We start from the raw sequence: 18855 nt of genomic DNA, 5'->3' as shown, positions 1-18855 counted from the left end.
AGGCTCAAGGCTGAGCGAAAGCCTTTCACCGCCGAGATTAAGAGGCGGTACCCAATAAAATCTGCTATTGCTGGAATAGATACCCCTTACATGACACCAACCACAGAAGACTACCCACTTAGCCTAGTACACTGCATCTAAAGATTCACAGAGGAATCCGGACATCTTTTTCGCAACGTGTTGCAAAAATCTTCTCTTCGCAAGGAGACACCGGATAACCTACGTATGAGGAGAGACAATTCCAATGATGAGGAAATATTAACTCCTTTCAATCTAAAGGTGAGGCTCAAGGCTGAGAGAAAGCCTTTCACTACCAAGAATAAGAGGAGTTCATCACTCCAAAGATACACAATAAATCCAAGATTGCCAGAATAGTGGCATCGAGAGGAGAGATACCCCTTCCATAACACCCACCACAAAAGACTGTCCACTTAGCCAGGTACACTGCAGGTGAAGATTCCCGGAGGAATCCGGACATCTTTTTTGCAACATTTTGGGGAAATCCTCTCTTCGCGAGAAGACGCCGGATAACCTCCAGGTGTGAAGACGTAGGGATTCTACGGCATTGTGGTACACCTTTACGTGTGATTGCTCAAGTAGATTGTGACATGGAGGGAATTCTCTCGGGACTTATTTTCGTAGCTGAAGAAGGTCTAGAAACCATTCCGCGTGATGCCGTAGCAGGGCTATGAGGGCCATTGCTAGCTGGTGGATGAACTTGCCTTGTTGATTACTCTTCTCATTAGGCTAAATGGGGGAAACGTGTAGATATTCATGTTGTTCCACTGTTGTGGAAATGCATCTTGCCAGAGCGCCTAGGGATCCGGTACTGGGGAACAGCACAGAGGGAGCTTACTGTTCAGAGGTGTTGCAAATAGGTCCACAGTTGGAGAACCCCACAAAGTCAGGACTTTGTTGGGTACTAGATGATTCAAAGACCACTCGGAGCCCACTATCTGAGTCGCTATGCACAGGATGTCGGCAAGCACATTCCGCTTGCCCAGAATGAAGCGAGCTGACAGGGACACCAAGTTGTCTTCTGCCCATCTTAGCATCTCCACTGCTAGATGGAAAAGGTGCTGAGAAAAAGTACCACCTTGCTTGTTTACTTAAGCCACCACCGTGGTGTTGTCGCTCATCAACACCACAGAGTGACCTACCAGGAACTGATGAAACTGTTGCAGGGCCAAAAAGGCTGCCCTTATTGTTAGGAGGTTTAAGTGCTGAAATCCATTAGACTCGGACCAGAGCCGGAAGCCATGTGATGCAGCAGATGTGTCCCCATCCTTCTTTTGATGAGTCTATAAAGAGCATCAATTCCAGGGGGGGAGGGAAGACCTACCCATCAGTGAAGGTTGTCGTCTGTCCCCCACCATCCAAGGTCTGCCTTCTGCTCGGGTCCCATGGGAACTAACAAGTCCAGTGGGTCCTCGTTCTGGCCCCAACTGGACTTCTGTCACCACTGGAGAGATCATATTTGCAGGTGACTGTTGCGTACCAGACGTTTCAGTGAGGATAGGTGACCTACGAGATATAACCACTGATGCGCTGGAAGTGAGACTCGTTGTAGGAAGGGACCTACTACCTTCCTTAACCTATGGAATCTATAGTCGGAGGGATAACTTTCCCCATTCTGGTATCTACGATGACCACAAGATATAGCAGTCTCTGTGATCGTAGCAGGGATAACTTCTATAGATTTTACCACAACCCTCAGATCACGGCAAAAGCTCAAGAAGCCTGACTCAGTGTTAGAGAAGGGAAGTTCCCGAGTCTGCTAGAATTAGCCAGGAGGCACTAAAGAAACTAATGAGTTTCAGAGGAACTTGAACACCAGTCTGGCAATCACCAGGCAGGGAAATTTCTAATAGGCCACTTTCTATCTTTCCACCCCATGATACCACCACCTCCTCCAACCGGTCTGTAAGCAATCTACCACTGGTTACATCGTGAGAGGACTAACACCCCACCCCTAACGTAGTTGTTTACCTCTGCCCATGGATTGCCCTTTGCATTGGCAGGCCAAAAAAGGCTGGATCATTCCTCGTTTAAGGATTGATGCAGCGAGGCAAGAATTGATCCTCTGAGCTGGTTTGCGGGGATGAGCTGACGAATTTGCAACCCTAGCCTGACCCAAGGTGGAGGCAGACTGTGGCTGCCGGAAGGATGCAACTCGATGTAGCAGGGAGTCCTGACCATCTTTCCTCCACCTTTCAGTTGTAGCTGTTAAGAAAAAGGTAGAACCCTAAATTTTAGGGAGGCGTTATGGAGGATTAAAACCTCCCGTCGACTAATGCACTTGTGAAACTTGACAGCCACGGCAACTCGTCTCTTAAAACTCCAATTAGCCCATTAGTTGGTTGCCTGATGTGTCATCAACTCTACTGTCCTGGCAGCTGTGAGCAAGATTTCTTTTAGGATTGCCTCTTGTCCGGGGCGGATAAGTCCTACATATTGACTAGATAGCCGACAGTTCCCAACCATTGGTCATCCAAGACGATGCTTACAAAGTTGCTTCCATGCTCGACGTCTATGTCTCTTAAAAAGAGATGGATGGTGGATGCTGCAAGACATTCTGCCGTGACACCTGGCATCAGAATTCCTACAGTAGGATCCAGAGCATGGGGGAAGCAAGAGCCTCCTATAATATTTCTTCTGCTTCGTGAATGCTAATGGAATCAGGCGGGAGAATCTCCCCACCCTCAAGGAGGTCTTCCTTGCAGATACCTGAGCAGCCACCTTGTCTACTGTTTCCACAACCAAGATTGACCAGGGAAGCTCCAGATGAGGCCTAGAGTTGCCATATGCCTGAAAAAAACGGTTGATTGCAGGTTTCCTACCCTTTGGAGTTACAAGGAGCTACAAGGATTATGGATGTCTCAAAGACTTTCAAGTCCATCCACAGACTCTATTTTCTCTTGGATAGAGCTAATTAGTTTAAATGTTTGGAGTTTTTATGATCTTTAACTTACTCTAGAATTCGTTTACCATGTTACTGTTCACTGACTCCGCTGGAACCCTATTCCATGTGTAGCATTTGCTATTTTGTATGTAAAGAAATCACCGCAATGAGTGGTGTTGCATCTCTTTAATTCCAGTTTGTACCCATTACCTTTGGACTGATTTGTGCTAAGCGTAAAGATGTTTTTGTAGTCTACTATAAATTTGTTATTCCTTTAAGAATTCTGAATGTCTCTATCAACTGTCCCCTTAGTTGTTGAGTTTTACATCAAATAAGTTCAATGTTCCAATCTCCATCTATATTCAAAGTCTCTTAGTATTATTATTATTATCATTATCATTATTATTACTAGCCAAGCTACAACCCTAGTTGGAAAAGCAAGATGCTATAAGCCCAAGGGCTCCAACAGGTAAAAATAGCCCAGTGAGGAAAGGAAATAAATAAATGATGAGAATAAATTAACAATATATCATTCTAAAAACAGTAACTGCATCAAAACAGATATGTCCTATATAAACTATTAACAACGTCAAAAACAGATATGTCACATATAAACTATAAAAAGAATCATGTCAGCCTGGTCAACATAAAAACATTTGCTCCAACTTTGAACTTTTGAAGTTCTACTGATTCAACTACCCGATTAGGAAGATCATTCCACAACTTGGTAACAGCTGGAATAAAACTTCTAGAATACTGTGTAGTATTGAGCCTCATGATGGAGAAGGCCTGGCTATTAGAATTAACTGCCTGCCTAGTAATACGAACAGCATAGAATTGTCCAGGGAGATCTGAATGTAAAGGATGGTCAGTTATGAAAAATTTTATGCAACATGCATAATGAACTAATTGGAACTAGTTTGATGTTCCTAGCTTGTACTGCCTCCAGTCTACATGTATCTACTGTATATCCTTCTGAATACTTGGAGCCTAGAATTGGACTCCATATTCTAGATGTAGTCGTACTAGTGATGAGTACAGCTCAAGTACAGTCTTTGTTTCTGTATTTGAATTGTTTCTTTATGTAACCTATTAGTTACTGTGCTTTCTTTTCAACTTTTATGCACTGTTTGGTGAACTTGAAATATTTGCTAATAATAATGCCAAGATCTTCCTCCTGGTCCACACTTTCTATTTCATTGCCCAACAGTGAGTAATCTGTTTGTGGGTTACTATGACCTATGTGCATAACTTTGCATTTCCCATCGTTGAAGGAATTTGCCATTTTCTGGACCCTTCTCCCAACTTAATTAGATCCCCTTTTAAGGCTTCTACGTCTTCTGAGTTCGTAGCGATTATGCCTAGTTTAGTATTGTCAGCAAATTTAGCTATGCTACTAATTAATCCTAACTCTGTTGTTAATGTAGATCAGAAATAATAATGGGCCAAGGACAGATCATTGAGGTATTCCTCTTATAACAGCTGCCCACTCTGAGGATTCTCCATTGATTACAACTCTCTTGTTTTCTGTTTGTCAGCTAATCTTCGATTCATTCAGCTGGCTCATCAATGATGCCTAGTGCTCTCATTTTAACCTGTAATCTTTTTTATGAGGGACTTTGTCAAAAGCCTTTTGTAAGTCAAGGTATATGATGTCTATTGCCCTGCTTTTATCATATATACTAAACATGTGGTAAAAAACCCAACAAATTTGTCACAGGATCTCTTTTGTTTAAAACCATGTTGGCTGGCTATGAAAAGATTGTTTTTCTTTATGTTGTACTATTGAATCTACTATAAATGATTAAAAAATTTTGCAAGACACAGAAGTTAGACACATAGGTCTGTAATTTCCAGGTTTGTCTTTTGGTCCCTTCTTTTAGATTGGAGGAACATTGCTTAGTTTCCATCGTTGTGCCTTGTAAGTGTGGGGTTATTTCTTTTTCTAGTTCTAAGGAAGCAACGGGGCCTCTCTAAAGCCATTCACCCTGGATACACCGAAGGACTTGCAGGAAGGTAGTCAGACTCGCCCTCCTCTGTATCCAGGGAGCTTGAATCCAGGATCTGTCACTAGTGATCATGAAGGTGTTTCAGGGTTTGGGTGGAACCCCTGAACACTTCAGCATTTCTGCAGGCATCCTCAAAATCACTTGATGTTAACATGTTGGAAAAAAGGAAGAAAAATAAATTTAGTTAACTGCCAGAGTAAACAGCCAGTGTGAATGTGTGCTCTCACTGATGGCTGCTATCAGAGTTGTTTGTTAGTGAGCCAAAGGAGGATGGTGCTTCCTCACTACTGGCCAGGTATTTATACCTCGTTATGATTTTCAACTATCATTCCTGCTTTGCTGTTATTTCTCCCATGTAATGGACAATGGTTTCTATCTGCATGGGAACAAATACAAAATACTTTAAAAATTTGTTAAATATTTCACACTGGTTTATTCTAAAGCTATTGTAATATGAAATTTATTTGAGAATTCAAAACCTACCTGTGAGGTTGAATTTCCATTATAGTTACTCCTGTCACTTCATCATTATTCATGACAGCACGTATGATTGGAGCAGCTCCTCGCCAGCGAGGCAAAAGTGATCCATGAACATTAAGAATACCCCTGAAACCAATTTTAAACAGATCATCATCATCATTATTATTATTATTATTATTAATAGCTAAGCTACAACCCTAGTTGGAAAAGCAAGATGCTATAAGCCCATGGGCTCCAACAGGGAAAAATAGCCCAGTAAGGAAAAGAAATAAGGAAATAAATAAGTGATATAAGAAGTAATGAAAAATTAAAATAAAATATTTTGAAAATATTAACAACATTAAAATAGCCATTTCATATATAAAGTATAAAAAGAGTTATGTCAGCCTGTTCAACATAAAGACATTTGCCCAAACTTTGAACTTTTGAAGTTCTACTGATACAATTACCGATTAGGTAGATCATTCCACAATTTGGTCACAGCTGGAATAAAACTTCTAAAGTACTGTGTAGTATTGAGTCTCACGATGGAGAAGGCCTGACTATAAAAAATTACCTGCATGCCTAGTATTATGAACAGGATGGAACTGTCCGGGAAGATCTAAATGTAAAGGATGGTCAGAATTATAAAAAAAATCTTATGTAACATGCATGATGAATTAATTGAACAACAGTGCCAGAGATTAATATCTAGATATGGAATAAAAAACTTAATAGACCGTAAGTTCCTGTCCAACAACTCAAGATGAGAATCAGCACCTGAAGACCAGACAGATGAACAATACTCGAAACAAGGTAAAATTAAAGAATTAAAACAATTTTTTAGCATAGATTGATCACCAAAAACCTTAAAAGATTTTCTCAATAATCCATTTTTTTGTGCAATTGAAGAAGACACAGACCTTGTTTCTCAAAAGTAAATTTGCTGTTGGGAATCACATCTAAAATTTTAAAGGAGTCATACAAAGTTGAATAAACATTATCAATGCTGAGATCTTATCAATGCTGAGATCCAGATGTTGAGGAGCCACTGTCCTTGACCTACATACAATCATACTTTGAGTTTTGTTAGGATTCAACTTCATACCCCATACAGTAATTTGCACCATTCACTAATTTTAGCTAGATCTCTATTAGGAGATTCAGCAACCCCAGATCTACATTTAGGAGATGGAATTGATGCAAAGACAGTAGCATCATCTGCATATGCAACGAGTTTGTTTTCTAAGCCAAACCACATGTCATGTGTATATAGTAAGAAAATTAATGGGCCAAGAACACTACCCGGAGAAACACCAGATATCACATTCCTATACGTAGTATAGTGCTCATCAACAACAACTCTCTGCGATCTACTGCTAAAAAATTAATTAATGATGCTAAGAAATGGCCCATCCACTCCCAACTGTTTGAGTTTGAAAACAAGGGCCTCATGATTAACACGATCAAAGGCAGCACTAAAATCAAGACCAATCATACAAACTTCCTGATCACAATCAAGGATTTCTGTACAGCATTGGAGATTGTAAGAAGGGAATCACATGCCCCAAAGCCTTTAGGAAAACCAAATTGCAAACTAGGGAACAGATGATTACCTTCTGCAAACCTATTAAGGCGTGTTGTAAAAAGATGTTAAAAACTTTAGATAACATGGGAGTTATGGAAATTGAGAGGTAATCAGATGGATTTGAGCTATCACAAACACATTTACATAATGAAATTACATTACTCATTCTCCAACAAGTGCTAAAATCTCCTCTTCTTGCTAACTTGCACAAAATAACAGATAACTTTTGAGCTAAGAAATCTGCAGTCTTTATAAAAAAAAAGGAAAAATACCATTTGGGTCTACTCCTCTATAAGCATCAAGATCCATCAACAGAGCTTTAATTTCATGAGATCAAAGAGCTAAACTAGTTAGTTTAGACTCAGGAAAACAGGAATGAGGAAGATTAAGTTTCTTATTACCCTGCTTACTGTCAAACACATCAGCCAAAAAGGGTTGCCTTTTCCTTTGGACAGTGAGTGACAGAGCCATCTGGTTTAAGTAAAGGAGGAACTATTGCATCTACACCAAAGAGTACAGATTAAAGGGTAGTCCACACTTATGCTCCTGGGTTTTACCAGAAAGGGTTTCTTTTATGGTTAAAAATGTTATTTTTATAATAAAATAAATTTTTGAATATACTTACCCGGTGATTATATAAGCTGCAACTCTGTTGCTCGACAGAAAACTCTACGTTAAAAATCCGCCAGCGATCGCAATGCAGGTAGGGGGTGTACTTCAACAGCGCCATCTGTCGTGCAGGTACTCAGTACTCAATGTAAACACAGAACTCAATTTTCTCCTCGGTCCACTGGGTCTCTATTGGGGAGGAAGGGAGGGTCCTTTAATATATAATCACCGGGTAAGTATATTCAAAAATTTATTTTATTATAAAAATAACATTTTTCAATATTAAACTTAGCCGGTGATTATATAAGCTGATTCACACCCAAGGGGGTGGGTAGAGACCAGCAATAATTGTTTACATTATTATGAGCTAAGGATTTTTTATTTCATTTTAGCAGTTATTCAAAATAACAAACATAAAATAAATAAGTACCTGGTAAGGAAGTCGACTTGAACAATTACTCTGCCTTTTTAAGTACGTCTTCCTTACGGAGCCTCGCGATCCTCTTAGGATGCTGAGCGACCCCTAGGAGCTGAAGTATCAAGGGTTGCAACCCCTACAACAGGACCTCATCAAAACCTCTAATCTAGGCGCTTCTCAAGAAATGACTTTGACCACCCGCCAAATCAAGTAGGATGCGAAAGGCTTCTTAGCCTTCCGGACAACCCAAAAACAATAATAAAACATTTCAAGAGAAAGATTAAAAAGGTTATGGAATTAGGGAATTGTAGTGGTTGAGCCCTCACCCACTACTACACTCGTTGCTACGAATGGTCCCAGAGTGTAGCAGTTCTCGTAAAGAGACTGGACATTCTTAAGATAAAAAGACGCGAACACTGACTTGCTTTTCCAATAGGTTGTGTCGATTATACTTTGCAGAGATCTATTTTGTTTAAAGGCCACGGAAGTTGCGACAGCTCTAACTTCGTGTGTCCTTACCTTCAGCAAAGCTTGGTCTTCCTCATTCAGATGGGAATGAGCTTCTCGTATTAACAGTCTGATAAAATAGGATAAAGCATTCTTTGACTAGGCAAAGATGGTTTCTTAACTGAACACCATAAAGCTTCAGACGGGCCTCGTAAAGGTTTAGTTCGTTTTAAATAGAACTTAAGAGCTCTTACAGGGCATAAGACTCTTTCTAGTTCATTTCCAACCATACGATAAGTTTGGAATATCGAACGATATTGGCCAAGGCCGAGAAGGCAGATCGTTTTTGGCTAGAAAACCAAGTTGTAGAACATGTAGCCGTTTCGGATGAGAATCCGATGTTCTTGCTGAAGGCATGAATCTCACTGACTCTTTTAGCTGTGGCTAAGCATACCAGGAAAAGAGTCTTTAAGGTGAGATCTTTCAGGGAGGCTGATTGTAGCGGTTCGAACCTGTCTGACATCAGGAATCTTAGTACCACGTCTAAATTCCAACCAGGTGTAACCAAACGACGCTCCTTCGTGGTCTCAAAAGACTTAAGGAGGTCCTGTAGATCTTTATTGTTGGAAAGATCTAAGCCTCTGTGACGGAAGACTGATGCCAACATGCTTCTGTAACCCTTGATAGAGGGAGCTGAAAGAGATCGTTCTTTCCTCAGATATAAGAGGAAGTCAGCTATTTGAGTTACAGAGGTACTGGTCGAGGATACGGATACTGACTTGCACCAGTTTCGGAAGATTTCCCACTTCGATTGGTAGACTCTAAGGGTGGATGTTCTCCTTGCTCTAGCAATCGCTCTGGCTGCCTCCTTCGAAAAGCCTCTAGCTCTCGAGAGTCTTTCGATAGTCTGAAGGCAGTCAGACGAAGAGCGTGGAGGCCTTGGTGTACCTTCTTTACGCGTGGCTGACGTAGAAGGTCCACCCTTAGGGGAAGTGTTCTGGGAACGTCTACTAGCCATCGAAGTACCTCGGTGAACCATTCTCTCGCGGGCCAGAGGGAAGCAACTAGCGTCAACCTTGTCCCTTCGTGAGAGGCGAACTTCTGCAGTACCTTGTTGACAATCTTGAACGGAGGGAATGCATATAGATCTAGATGTGACCAATCTAGGAGAAAGGCATCTATATGAACTGCTGCTGGGTCCGGGATTGGTGAGCAAAATATTGGGAGCCTCTTGGTCATCGAGGTTGCGAAGAGATCTATGGTTGGCTGGCCCCAGGTGGCCCAAAGTCTCTTGCATACATCCTTGTGGAGGGTCCATTCTGTTGGAATTATTTGTCCCTTCCGACTGAGACAATCTGCCATGACATTCAAGTTGCCTTGGATGAACCTCGTTACTAGTGATATGTCTAGACCTTTTGACCAGGTGAGGAGGTCCCTTGCGATCTCGTACAACGTCAGAGAGTAGGTCCCTCCTTGCTTGGAGATGTACGCCAAAGCCGTGGTGTTGTCCGAGTTCACCTCCACCACTTTGCCTTGAAGGAGAGACCTGAAGCTTTTCCAGGCCAGACGTACTGCCAGTAGCTCCTTGCAGTTGAAATGCATTGTCCTTTGAATCGAGTTCCATAATCCCGAGCATTCCCGACCGTCTAATGTCGCACCCCAGCCTACGTCCGATGCGTCCGAGAAGAGAACGTGGTTGGGAGTCTGAACAGTCAGGGGAAGACCCTCTCTTAGGTTGATATAGTCCTTTCACCAAGTCAGACCAGACTTTATCTTTCCGGAAACCGGGATCGAGACCGCTTCTAGCGTCTTGTCCTTTGTCCAGTGAAAAGCTAGATGGTATAGAAGAGGACGGAGGTGTAGTCTTCCTAGTGACACAAATTGATCCACGGATGACAGTGTCCCTACCAGACTCATCCACAGCCTGACTGAGCAGCGTTCCTTCTTCAGCATCTTCTGGATGGATAGCAGGGCTGGGGGCTGATCGTCTTGTTCAGCAACGGCCTCATCAGAGGGTTCCTCATCCGAAACTGATGAGGAAACGGCAACAGAGTGGGCAACGTCTGACTCGCTGAATCCGGTCGCACTGGTGGATGCGTGACGGAGCCGGACGCAATATCATGGAACTGCTGCACAGTCTGTGAACTGTCAACAACCATGGGTGCGCGAGGAAGTACAGCGTCAACCCGAAACTGTCTAGACCGTCTGGGTTGTGCAGTCAACACCCTACCGGGTTGCTGAGGTTGACGCACTGCGTCACAACAAGTCACCTCTGCTGGTTGTTGAACGTCCTGAACGTCAACAACCACCTCCGAGCGTCGCTTAACGTCAACGTGCGGCTGGCAATCCACACTGGGTCGCATCGGTGGAGGAACCACCTCAACTGGCAGACGCGAGTAGGTTACCTCAGCGTCAACAGGGCGCACAACCGACCGGTTGGAAGGTTGTTGGCCAGAAGGAGGAACCACCTCAAATGGCAGACGCGAGTAGGTTACCTCAGCGTCAACAGGGCGCACAACCGACCGGTTGGAAGGTTGTTGGCCAGAAGGTTCTTCTCCGCATTTAAGTCCTCTATCAAGGACGCAAGCTTGGACTGCATGTCTTGCAGCAAAGCCCATTTAGGGTCTACGGGAGCAGGTGTGGCAACAGACGGGGTTAGCGACTGAGGCGGAACCGTTTACCATCCCTGAAAGCCTTGTTATGTGTGACATAATAGTACAGCAAAACTTCAAAGGCTCGACAAAAGCTGAGAAGTTGACCTATAAACAACTTGGAGCGTCTCCTGGCTAGGCGCCAGGGCGAGTCTACCAGAATTGAGAAGTCTATCTGGGCAGAGGCATGAACTCCCAAGCCGAGAACTTCTCTCGTGTCATATCAGACTCTCGCTCTATAAGCCAGTTTAAAAGAAGGGAAATCAAAGGCTGTATCCCTAAAACTCCTCCTGGTGCAAAAACCAGTCGCCTAGCCAACGTAACGCTCTCTAGGAGAGCGAGAGAGCACTAGCTTAAAAACAACGGCTTCGAAGTAGCTAGGCCTAGTGTAAGTTCTGACGTTAAGGCGAACGAGGAGCAGCAGTTACAAGATCCGGACGAAGATCCTTAAAAAAATCATCATGATTTAATTAAAGTCCATAGGAGGCTAAGCAGCTTAAGGCTACTCTCCATCTGACAGAGTCCTCAAGGGAATATCAGTAGGAGGGAGAACAGCAACTTCCTCATCTACAGGAACCTTGTCCGATAAAAGCTAGGTTACCTCAGTGAGTCTCTCACTGGTGCATTAGTAGCAGACCAGAAGGCAACGTCATGTAACTGCTTGACAGTCTGTGAACTGTCAACAACTGAACTATCAACCACAACAGGTGTGTGAGGACGTACAGTGTCCACTCGAGACTGCTTTGACTGTCTAGACTGAGCAGTCAAAACAACTCTAGAATGCGGAGGTTGACGCACCGCGTCAAAACAAAACAACTTAGACTGTTGTTGTACCTCGCGAACGTCAACGGAAGGTTCCGTGCGTCGCTGAACGTCAACATGCGGCTGGCAGGGTACACTGGAACGCATGGGTGGCGGGACTCTCTCAGCTGGAGTGCGGCAGAAGGTCGCCTCAGCGTCCACAGGACGCACAACCGTGGTTGGTTGTAGGCTAGAGGTTGGTGCAGTGTCAACCTTCTCCGCACGAAAGTCCTGCATCAATGACGTTAACTGAGACTGCATGGTCTGCAGCAAAGACCACTTAGGGTCTACAGGAGCAGGTGCGGCAACAGACGGTGTGACTGCCTGATGCGGTACCGCTTTGCCTCTCTTAGGAGGTGAGCAGTCGTCGGAAGACTGCAGCGAGTCCGAACTGACCCAGTGGCTACAACTGGGCCGTTGGACTTGCGCGGAATGGACCGACTTGCGCTTAATAAGCCGCGAGACCTTGGTCCATGGTTTCTTACGAGAAACCTCTTCCGCAGACGAGGAATAAAGGGCTCTCTCGTCTTAGAGTGGGTGGGGCGATCTTGGGTAGATACGCCCGAAACCACAGAGGGAAAACGTCTGTTCGTTGATCAAGGCCTCTCGAACCCATAAGTCGTTCGACATTACTTCTCCCCTGGGCTTGGGAGCTTGCAAGAGGTCCCGGACTAGGTGAACGACAGGCACGAACAGACGAACCCTCGGACGCAACACTGTAACACTTTGCGCATATCACTTTATCGATTTTCTGTTTTGCACTTATTTCACTGAAATCAAAACTTTTACTGATTTCTACCTGAAACACGCAATTCTACCCTTCATTAAAAGGTAGTAATTGCGAAATCAGTCGTAAAATGCAGCTCATTAATACTAGCAAAAAAAACAGAAAACATATATTAAGATAAAAAATTCAGTGGCTGGGAAAGAGACTAAACGCTAGTTCATATAAACTACGTTTTCAATCTCTCACCGCACATAGCCTGGGGACAAGAATAAAAACCTAGAAACGTTTTACCTTCCTCCCCGTACAGAGACTAGGGACGAGAGTAACACGAGAACAACGTTACCCGCTTGAACGGAACGTTTTCTCTCCTCTCTCTCCCTCCGTCTCTATCTCTCTCTCTCTTTCTCTCTTGATTTCGCACCTAAGAGAAGAGAAGAGCCCAATTATATCTCGTCAAAAAAACATGTTATTTGACTACTGTAAAGGAAAAAACTGAAAGGTTTTCCAAATAAAAAGTTCCTTTAATTTAGAATTTAAAACATTTAAGCTAAGAAAGAAACGTTTTACCTTCCTCCCCGTACAGAGACTAGGGACGAGAGTAACACGAGAACAACGTTACCCGCTTGAACGGAACGTTTTCTCTCCTCTCTCTCCCTCCGTCTCTATCTCTCTCTCTTTCTCTCTTGATTTCGCACCTAAGAGAAGAGAAGAGCCCAATTATATCTCGTCAAAAAAACATGTTATTTGACTACTGTAAAGGAAAAAACTGAAAGGTTTTCCAAATAAAAAGTTCCTTTAATTTAGAATTTAAAACATTTAAGCTAAGAAAGAATGAACAAAACGTCAGAATCGATTTACTCTTACTGCAAAGTGAAACCGTGATACACTCTCTCTCTATCGTAACGATAGAGCGCATGTTGAACGTCAACAACTGCGTAGTCTAAACGTTAGTTCATCTTTGAAAACAGTACGAAGACTATCAAAGAAATTCTTTCATAAAACATTACATTTAAAAAGTTTTAAATTCTTTAAAGGCTAAATACGATATAACGGGCTCAACGTTGATTAACTTCGGTTCCAAGTTAGGACCGCCTACTATCAGGAAAAGTCGCATATAAACAAAACATAAAAATTTATTTTTATATGTTTATAATAAATGGAAAGTTAATCGAAGAGGCCTAATAAAGGCGGAGAGATATAAATTATATAGATCTATAACGTGTTAAGCAAAATTACTAAAAACCTAAACACACTTCCGTCTAAGGGAAGGGTCGGCCATTTAAAAGTGAAAGAGAGTCCATACTCTCTTTGTCACCATAATTAAATCTATCCAAAACGAGTTCAAGTTTTGAGATGAAGATAAAACACCTGCATAGCGAAAGCTCAAAACTAGAATAGTGTACTTCACCAAATAGTTGTGAAAACAAATCCAGTTAGTAACAGCGAATTAGTAGGTCTTGCCGGTAGCCCGACAGAGAGAAAATTGAGTTCTGTGTTTACATTGAGTACTGAGTACCTGCACGACAGATGGCGCTGTTGAAGTACACCCCCTACCTGCATTGCGATCGCTGGCGGATTTTTAACGTAGAGTTTTCTGTCGAGCAACAGAGTTGCAGCTTATATAATCACCGGCTAAGTTTAATATTGAAAATGTATTCCTTTTCAGTTGAAGCATAAACTCTCTGAGCAAAGGCTCTAAGCTGAGTACAGTATATTTATTCCAGGTCAAATCTTATCTGTTACCCTTCCAAAGATGATAGGTTTCATGCTTCTCCAAATAAGAACGTCTACAATCATCACTAAACCACGGTTTGTCCTTCATTCAGTACCTTAGCACAGGAGAAGGGATACACCTATCAATTATGCTGACAAGATTCTCATCCAAAGGGATAACAGGATCAACACTACTATACAATTGTGACCAATTCAAGCCCAAAAGATCATGCAAAATCCCATTCCAATCTACCTGAGATTTCATATAAATCTTACACGAGGCGGGTGTAAGAAATGAGTTAGCAGCTAGAGTGGATATGAATGTGTTGAGGTGGTTTGGCCATGTTGAGAGTGAGTTGGTGAATGGGAGGAGGTACCTGGATTATATCGCGTTCATTGCTGTGGCTTCCATGTTCGATGCTCCCAACTGGGAGAAAGAGACAGAAATGGAGGACAGTCTGCCAGATGTGCATCTTGGTGTTAGAATGGCTACCACTAGATCCAAGGAAAGAGGCGATGAATTTGCTTCTAAGACTTTATAGTACCTTTTTTGCCTTGGGAGGGGAATTGGTACCAGGCGAGAGGATCTCACTGACTTTGGTGAGTCCCTTCCCCCGGATACTTGGTCCCCCACCCTCTACAACAAATCCTTGGCCATCGTAGTCCAAGGGAGCTCCAACTTGGGTTTAGCACTAGCCAGCGAATAACAAAAGGACACTGATGATCGATCTCCTACATCTATTAGAGTACCATTCACTGAGCAAATGGTACGAAGAACCCTGACATAGGTTAATTCTAACTCCCCTTACTTAGTCAAGGGGGTCTTGGGACCTGCTGGAGAAGGAAGAAATTTCCCTGACCCATCAGAATCTCCTCCCAAGGGAAATCTTCCAGGGCCCGATATTCCTCCTGATGGTTCACATCCGGATTGTCCATATCCAGCGAGGTAGTCTGGAAGGATGACAGAACGCTATACGGAAAGGAGTTCCTCAAATCTTGCAAATGTTTCCAATGCCACAGATTGTTCAGTAGAGCCGCCTTCTTGGTGGCATTAGCGTCCTTTACCTCCTTCTAGGCGACAGCCGAGAAAATGGGGAAAGCAAAATGGAAGGCCTAATGCAAGGGTCTCAAATTTCAGAAGATCTGGGAGGAGAACAACGTTTACGTATTGGTTCAGAGTGCTCATCTGTAAAAATAATGGAAATTAACTTGTAATTCTCCATGACACAAATTTCCCTATGAGAAGGGAGAATCTGTGGTATCTAGCTCTGGTGTCACTTCAAGGAGGGGTCGTTTGGGTCCTATTCCTGCGGTGGTGTCCGGGAAGCGGCTCCTTTCTCAACAAGGCCAGCAAAGACCACGAACAAATAGGATTAGCAGCTACAGGCTGCATGGGTCATAAAACCTCCCTGGCAGAAGAAGAGGCTGCTGAGTCAGAATCTTGCAAACGAACTGCCTCCTCAAGCGCGAAGTCTTCTATTTTTTACGTCCATTTGGTGCCATCTGTAAATAAGGGCATGGAGGAACTTACCTTTCCCTGTAGCTTTCCCTCTAGCAGGGGAAGAAGTCTTAATTCTAGGAGCTTGGCTAGCTCTTTTAGCTGCAGAAGATTTATTGAATCCTGCAAACCTAGGCACTCGGAGTGAGAACCGAGTGTCTATTCGAGACGAGAAGAGGGCAAATAGCCTAGGTCTTCCGCTGAAGTTCTTCCTGGAAAATGTCGAGATACGGAGCACCTTGACATGTGCCTAGGTACTGTATGTATCATGCAAGGGAAGTGTAACTAAAGGCCGAGGGCAAAGGAAGACGGCAAAGGCTAACAGGAGTGCTAGGGCAAAGAGCGCCGGGAGCACAAGGTCAAGGGGCGACCAGTACAAGAAGGTGAAGCTAGACCGGTGCATGATGGAGAGGAGCACCTGAGTCGTGATGGAGAAGCATGTTTGGGGCACAATGGAGAGTCGCACTTGAATCGCAAAGACAAAGCATGTCTGGAGAACAAAGGTGGAGAGTGCCTGGAGCGTGAAGTCAAGGATCAATAGGAGCGGAAAGAGGAAAAGCGATTGGAGCGTAAAGGTGATGCTTGTCTGGAGCATGAATATGAAGCTCATCTGGAGCCCAGAAGAGAGGAGCGTCTGGAACGTGAAGGAGAAGATCGCCTGTAGCACGAAGGCGAGGAGCGTCTAAGAGGAGGGTCTGTGAACACAAATGTGAGAAGATCTGCAATCCCTCCAGCGGAGTGAGAACTTCCCACGGGGAAGACCTGAAGCATTTTGCATGACTTGTAAGGCAAAGCAGAGGGAGAGCGATTAGCCGATGATTTCCAATGTGGCGAAAACGATACAGGATCACAAGAGGAGCATGACATAGTTCTCCTAGAAGTCTTAAATAGGCCATCAGAGGGAGAGCATTCCTTGCAAGGAGAAGCACTAACAGAAGCTCTATGTTTTGATGGTCTTGAAGCAGCTCCAGCAGGCTAAGGACTAGTAAGAGAAGGTCTAGCAACCAAAGGTCTGGTAACCAAAGGTTTAGCAGAAACAAGGGAAGGTTTAAGCCACCTACAAGAGGACAGTCCAAGAACTACCTCAGGAGAGGAGAGATCACATTCTGGCTGAAGAACAGCCTGCTAGAAAGGCTCTGAGGAGCTGCTAGGTTCCACAGTGGAAGACCTCAAAAGAGGAAGAGCAGCAGCAGATGAGATCCTCCAACAGAAAGGAGACTTCGGCGGGGCATGTCCTGCGGAGACACCTGCAACTGAAGAGAAAACCTGCTGTGGAAAAGCCATCACCGGGGGCAATGACCTATGGGAAGTGTTTCTCCTCAAGGAATCAATGAAGCCTTTCCTCGGAAAGATCTTCTTATACTTCAAGGATGACCCCAAAGGGAAAGAATCTCTTTTGGCTTCCTTCTTCTTCCTCATCCCGAACAACACCCACTGTGAGGATGGCCACTCACTATACAGCGAAGCTTCTGAGCGCAAGTCCTCTGCACAGCTGGCACAACCTATGAGGATCTACCTCCCCACCACTCATGAAGGTGTCATAAGCCTTGGGTGGCAGTTTAGGTCATGTCCGCATGATGAGTAAAAACGATCACACAAACAAACAATGCTGGAAAGAGAAAAATAAAATTAAAGCTAATTTAAAAAATGCAGAAACTGCCAATGTTTTTCACGCAGAGAGGAACAATCTCACTCGCTGACAGCTGAAATCCAAGTGAGGTTACAGTGAGCTACAGAGGAGAAGTTGACTACCCTCTACTGATAGATACAATAACTACCTTGCCGGTTGTTTACACCTCGTTAAAAGTTTTAACTGTCATATTCCAGCCTAGGCTGTTATCCACCTCCTGTAGTAAAGGACATGATTCATATTTGTGGAGGAACAATTAATTTTTTCAGTGTATGTTTACTGGTATGCCAAGCATACTGTATACTACTTAGCAACCTGAGAATTTTTAATTTATTCACAAACAGTAATTAATGCAACAATAGACATAAGTTAGTCAGTATTATTAACTGATTAAATACTATAAAACATAGCTCAAAATTAAACTTACATAGGAAATGCATCAATGATTGCAAGTGGCAAGAGATGGCCAAACGAAACCACTGTACCAACATCATATGTTCCCTTTGGAACTTCTGCTGACCACTGGATAACTTGTATATTTTCTTTCTTACAGAACTGGAGTACTGGGGAGGTTTTCTTCACTGGAGCTGTAATAACATCAAGTTTTCCAATGAGTTTCCTAGAAAAAAAATAAAAAAAGAATATTACATTGTTTCAACATTTAAGATTCAAAATACTGTATCCAATGTCACACATTACCAATACCATTCATATAAAAAAACTATTCTTCACGAATCTCAAAATTATCAAGCTCCAAGATGAACAAACATGACAAATCAATAGTTAAAATCACATCTGGATACACAAGTTTATGTCCTCACCTTTCTCTCCCTTTACAGAGAGCTTGAAGACTCTCAACTGCAAAGTCATCTGTTCCAAAAAACATAACGTTCCAAGGGGGCTTCAGCCTTACTTTAGAAGTTGATGACCGAGTTTCTTTGCTATAATCTTCATCAACTAGAGATGAGAAAGTTTTTGCTTGTCCATTAATTGCCCCAAATTGATGGGGACATAACTTTAAAATTTTAGTTTTGTGAAAAGACTGGATTCTTAAAGACCCCATCATCTGTTTGGAAGAAAATAAAAATTACAGTAATTAAGATTTTTCTGTCAATCTGTTTGTTCCAACACATAATACAAACATTCTACTTTTAATAGGAGTATGCCTTCAACGAAGCTGGGACAGCCATTAAGCTTTTCAACGAAGTAAACACAGCTGGCTGTTGGGTGGCGGGTAGGCCCCACCTACCCAACAGGTCACTCTGACTTCAGCAATGGTGGTGTACTGATGTATTCTCCCCTTATCCTGCTCTGGCCCAATTTATACCTATTTGCTTTCTCTTTCCAGGTGGTCTGTGTGTTTACTTGTTCATTATTGATGTTTGCTCCATGGGCATAAATGT

The 18855-nt window shown here is 43.1% G+C and overlaps 1 protein-coding gene across 2 annotated transcripts in view; it reads right to left on the bottom strand.

Annotated features, from left to right (window-relative positions):
* Positions 1-18855, bottom strand: part of LOC137617167 (methionyl-tRNA formyltransferase, mitochondrial) — a 99043-nt gene that overhangs the window by 61619 nt on the left and 18569 nt on the right. The window contains exons 2-4 of one of the 2 annotated variants that reach the window (XM_068347023.1): positions 18274-18518; positions 17880-18071; positions 5395-5517 (exon numbers count right to left, since the gene is read on the bottom strand). In XM_068347023.1, the coding sequence (XP_068203124.1) occupies positions 5395-5517; positions 17880-18071; positions 18274-18518 (560 nt within the window). The remainder of the gene's footprint in view (positions 1-5394; positions 5518-17879; positions 18072-18273; positions 18519-18855) is intronic. The other variant, XM_068347024.1, reaches the window with a different exon arrangement.

This window comes from Palaemon carinicauda, chromosome 23, assembly GCF_036898095.1.
Source record: "Palaemon carinicauda isolate YSFRI2023 chromosome 23, ASM3689809v2, whole genome shotgun sequence".
NCBI lineage: Eukaryota > Metazoa > Arthropoda > Malacostraca > Decapoda > Palaemonidae > Palaemon > Palaemon carinicauda.
Note: the sequence above shows the minus strand (reverse complement) of the source record. Positions and strands in the feature narration are given on the sequence as shown.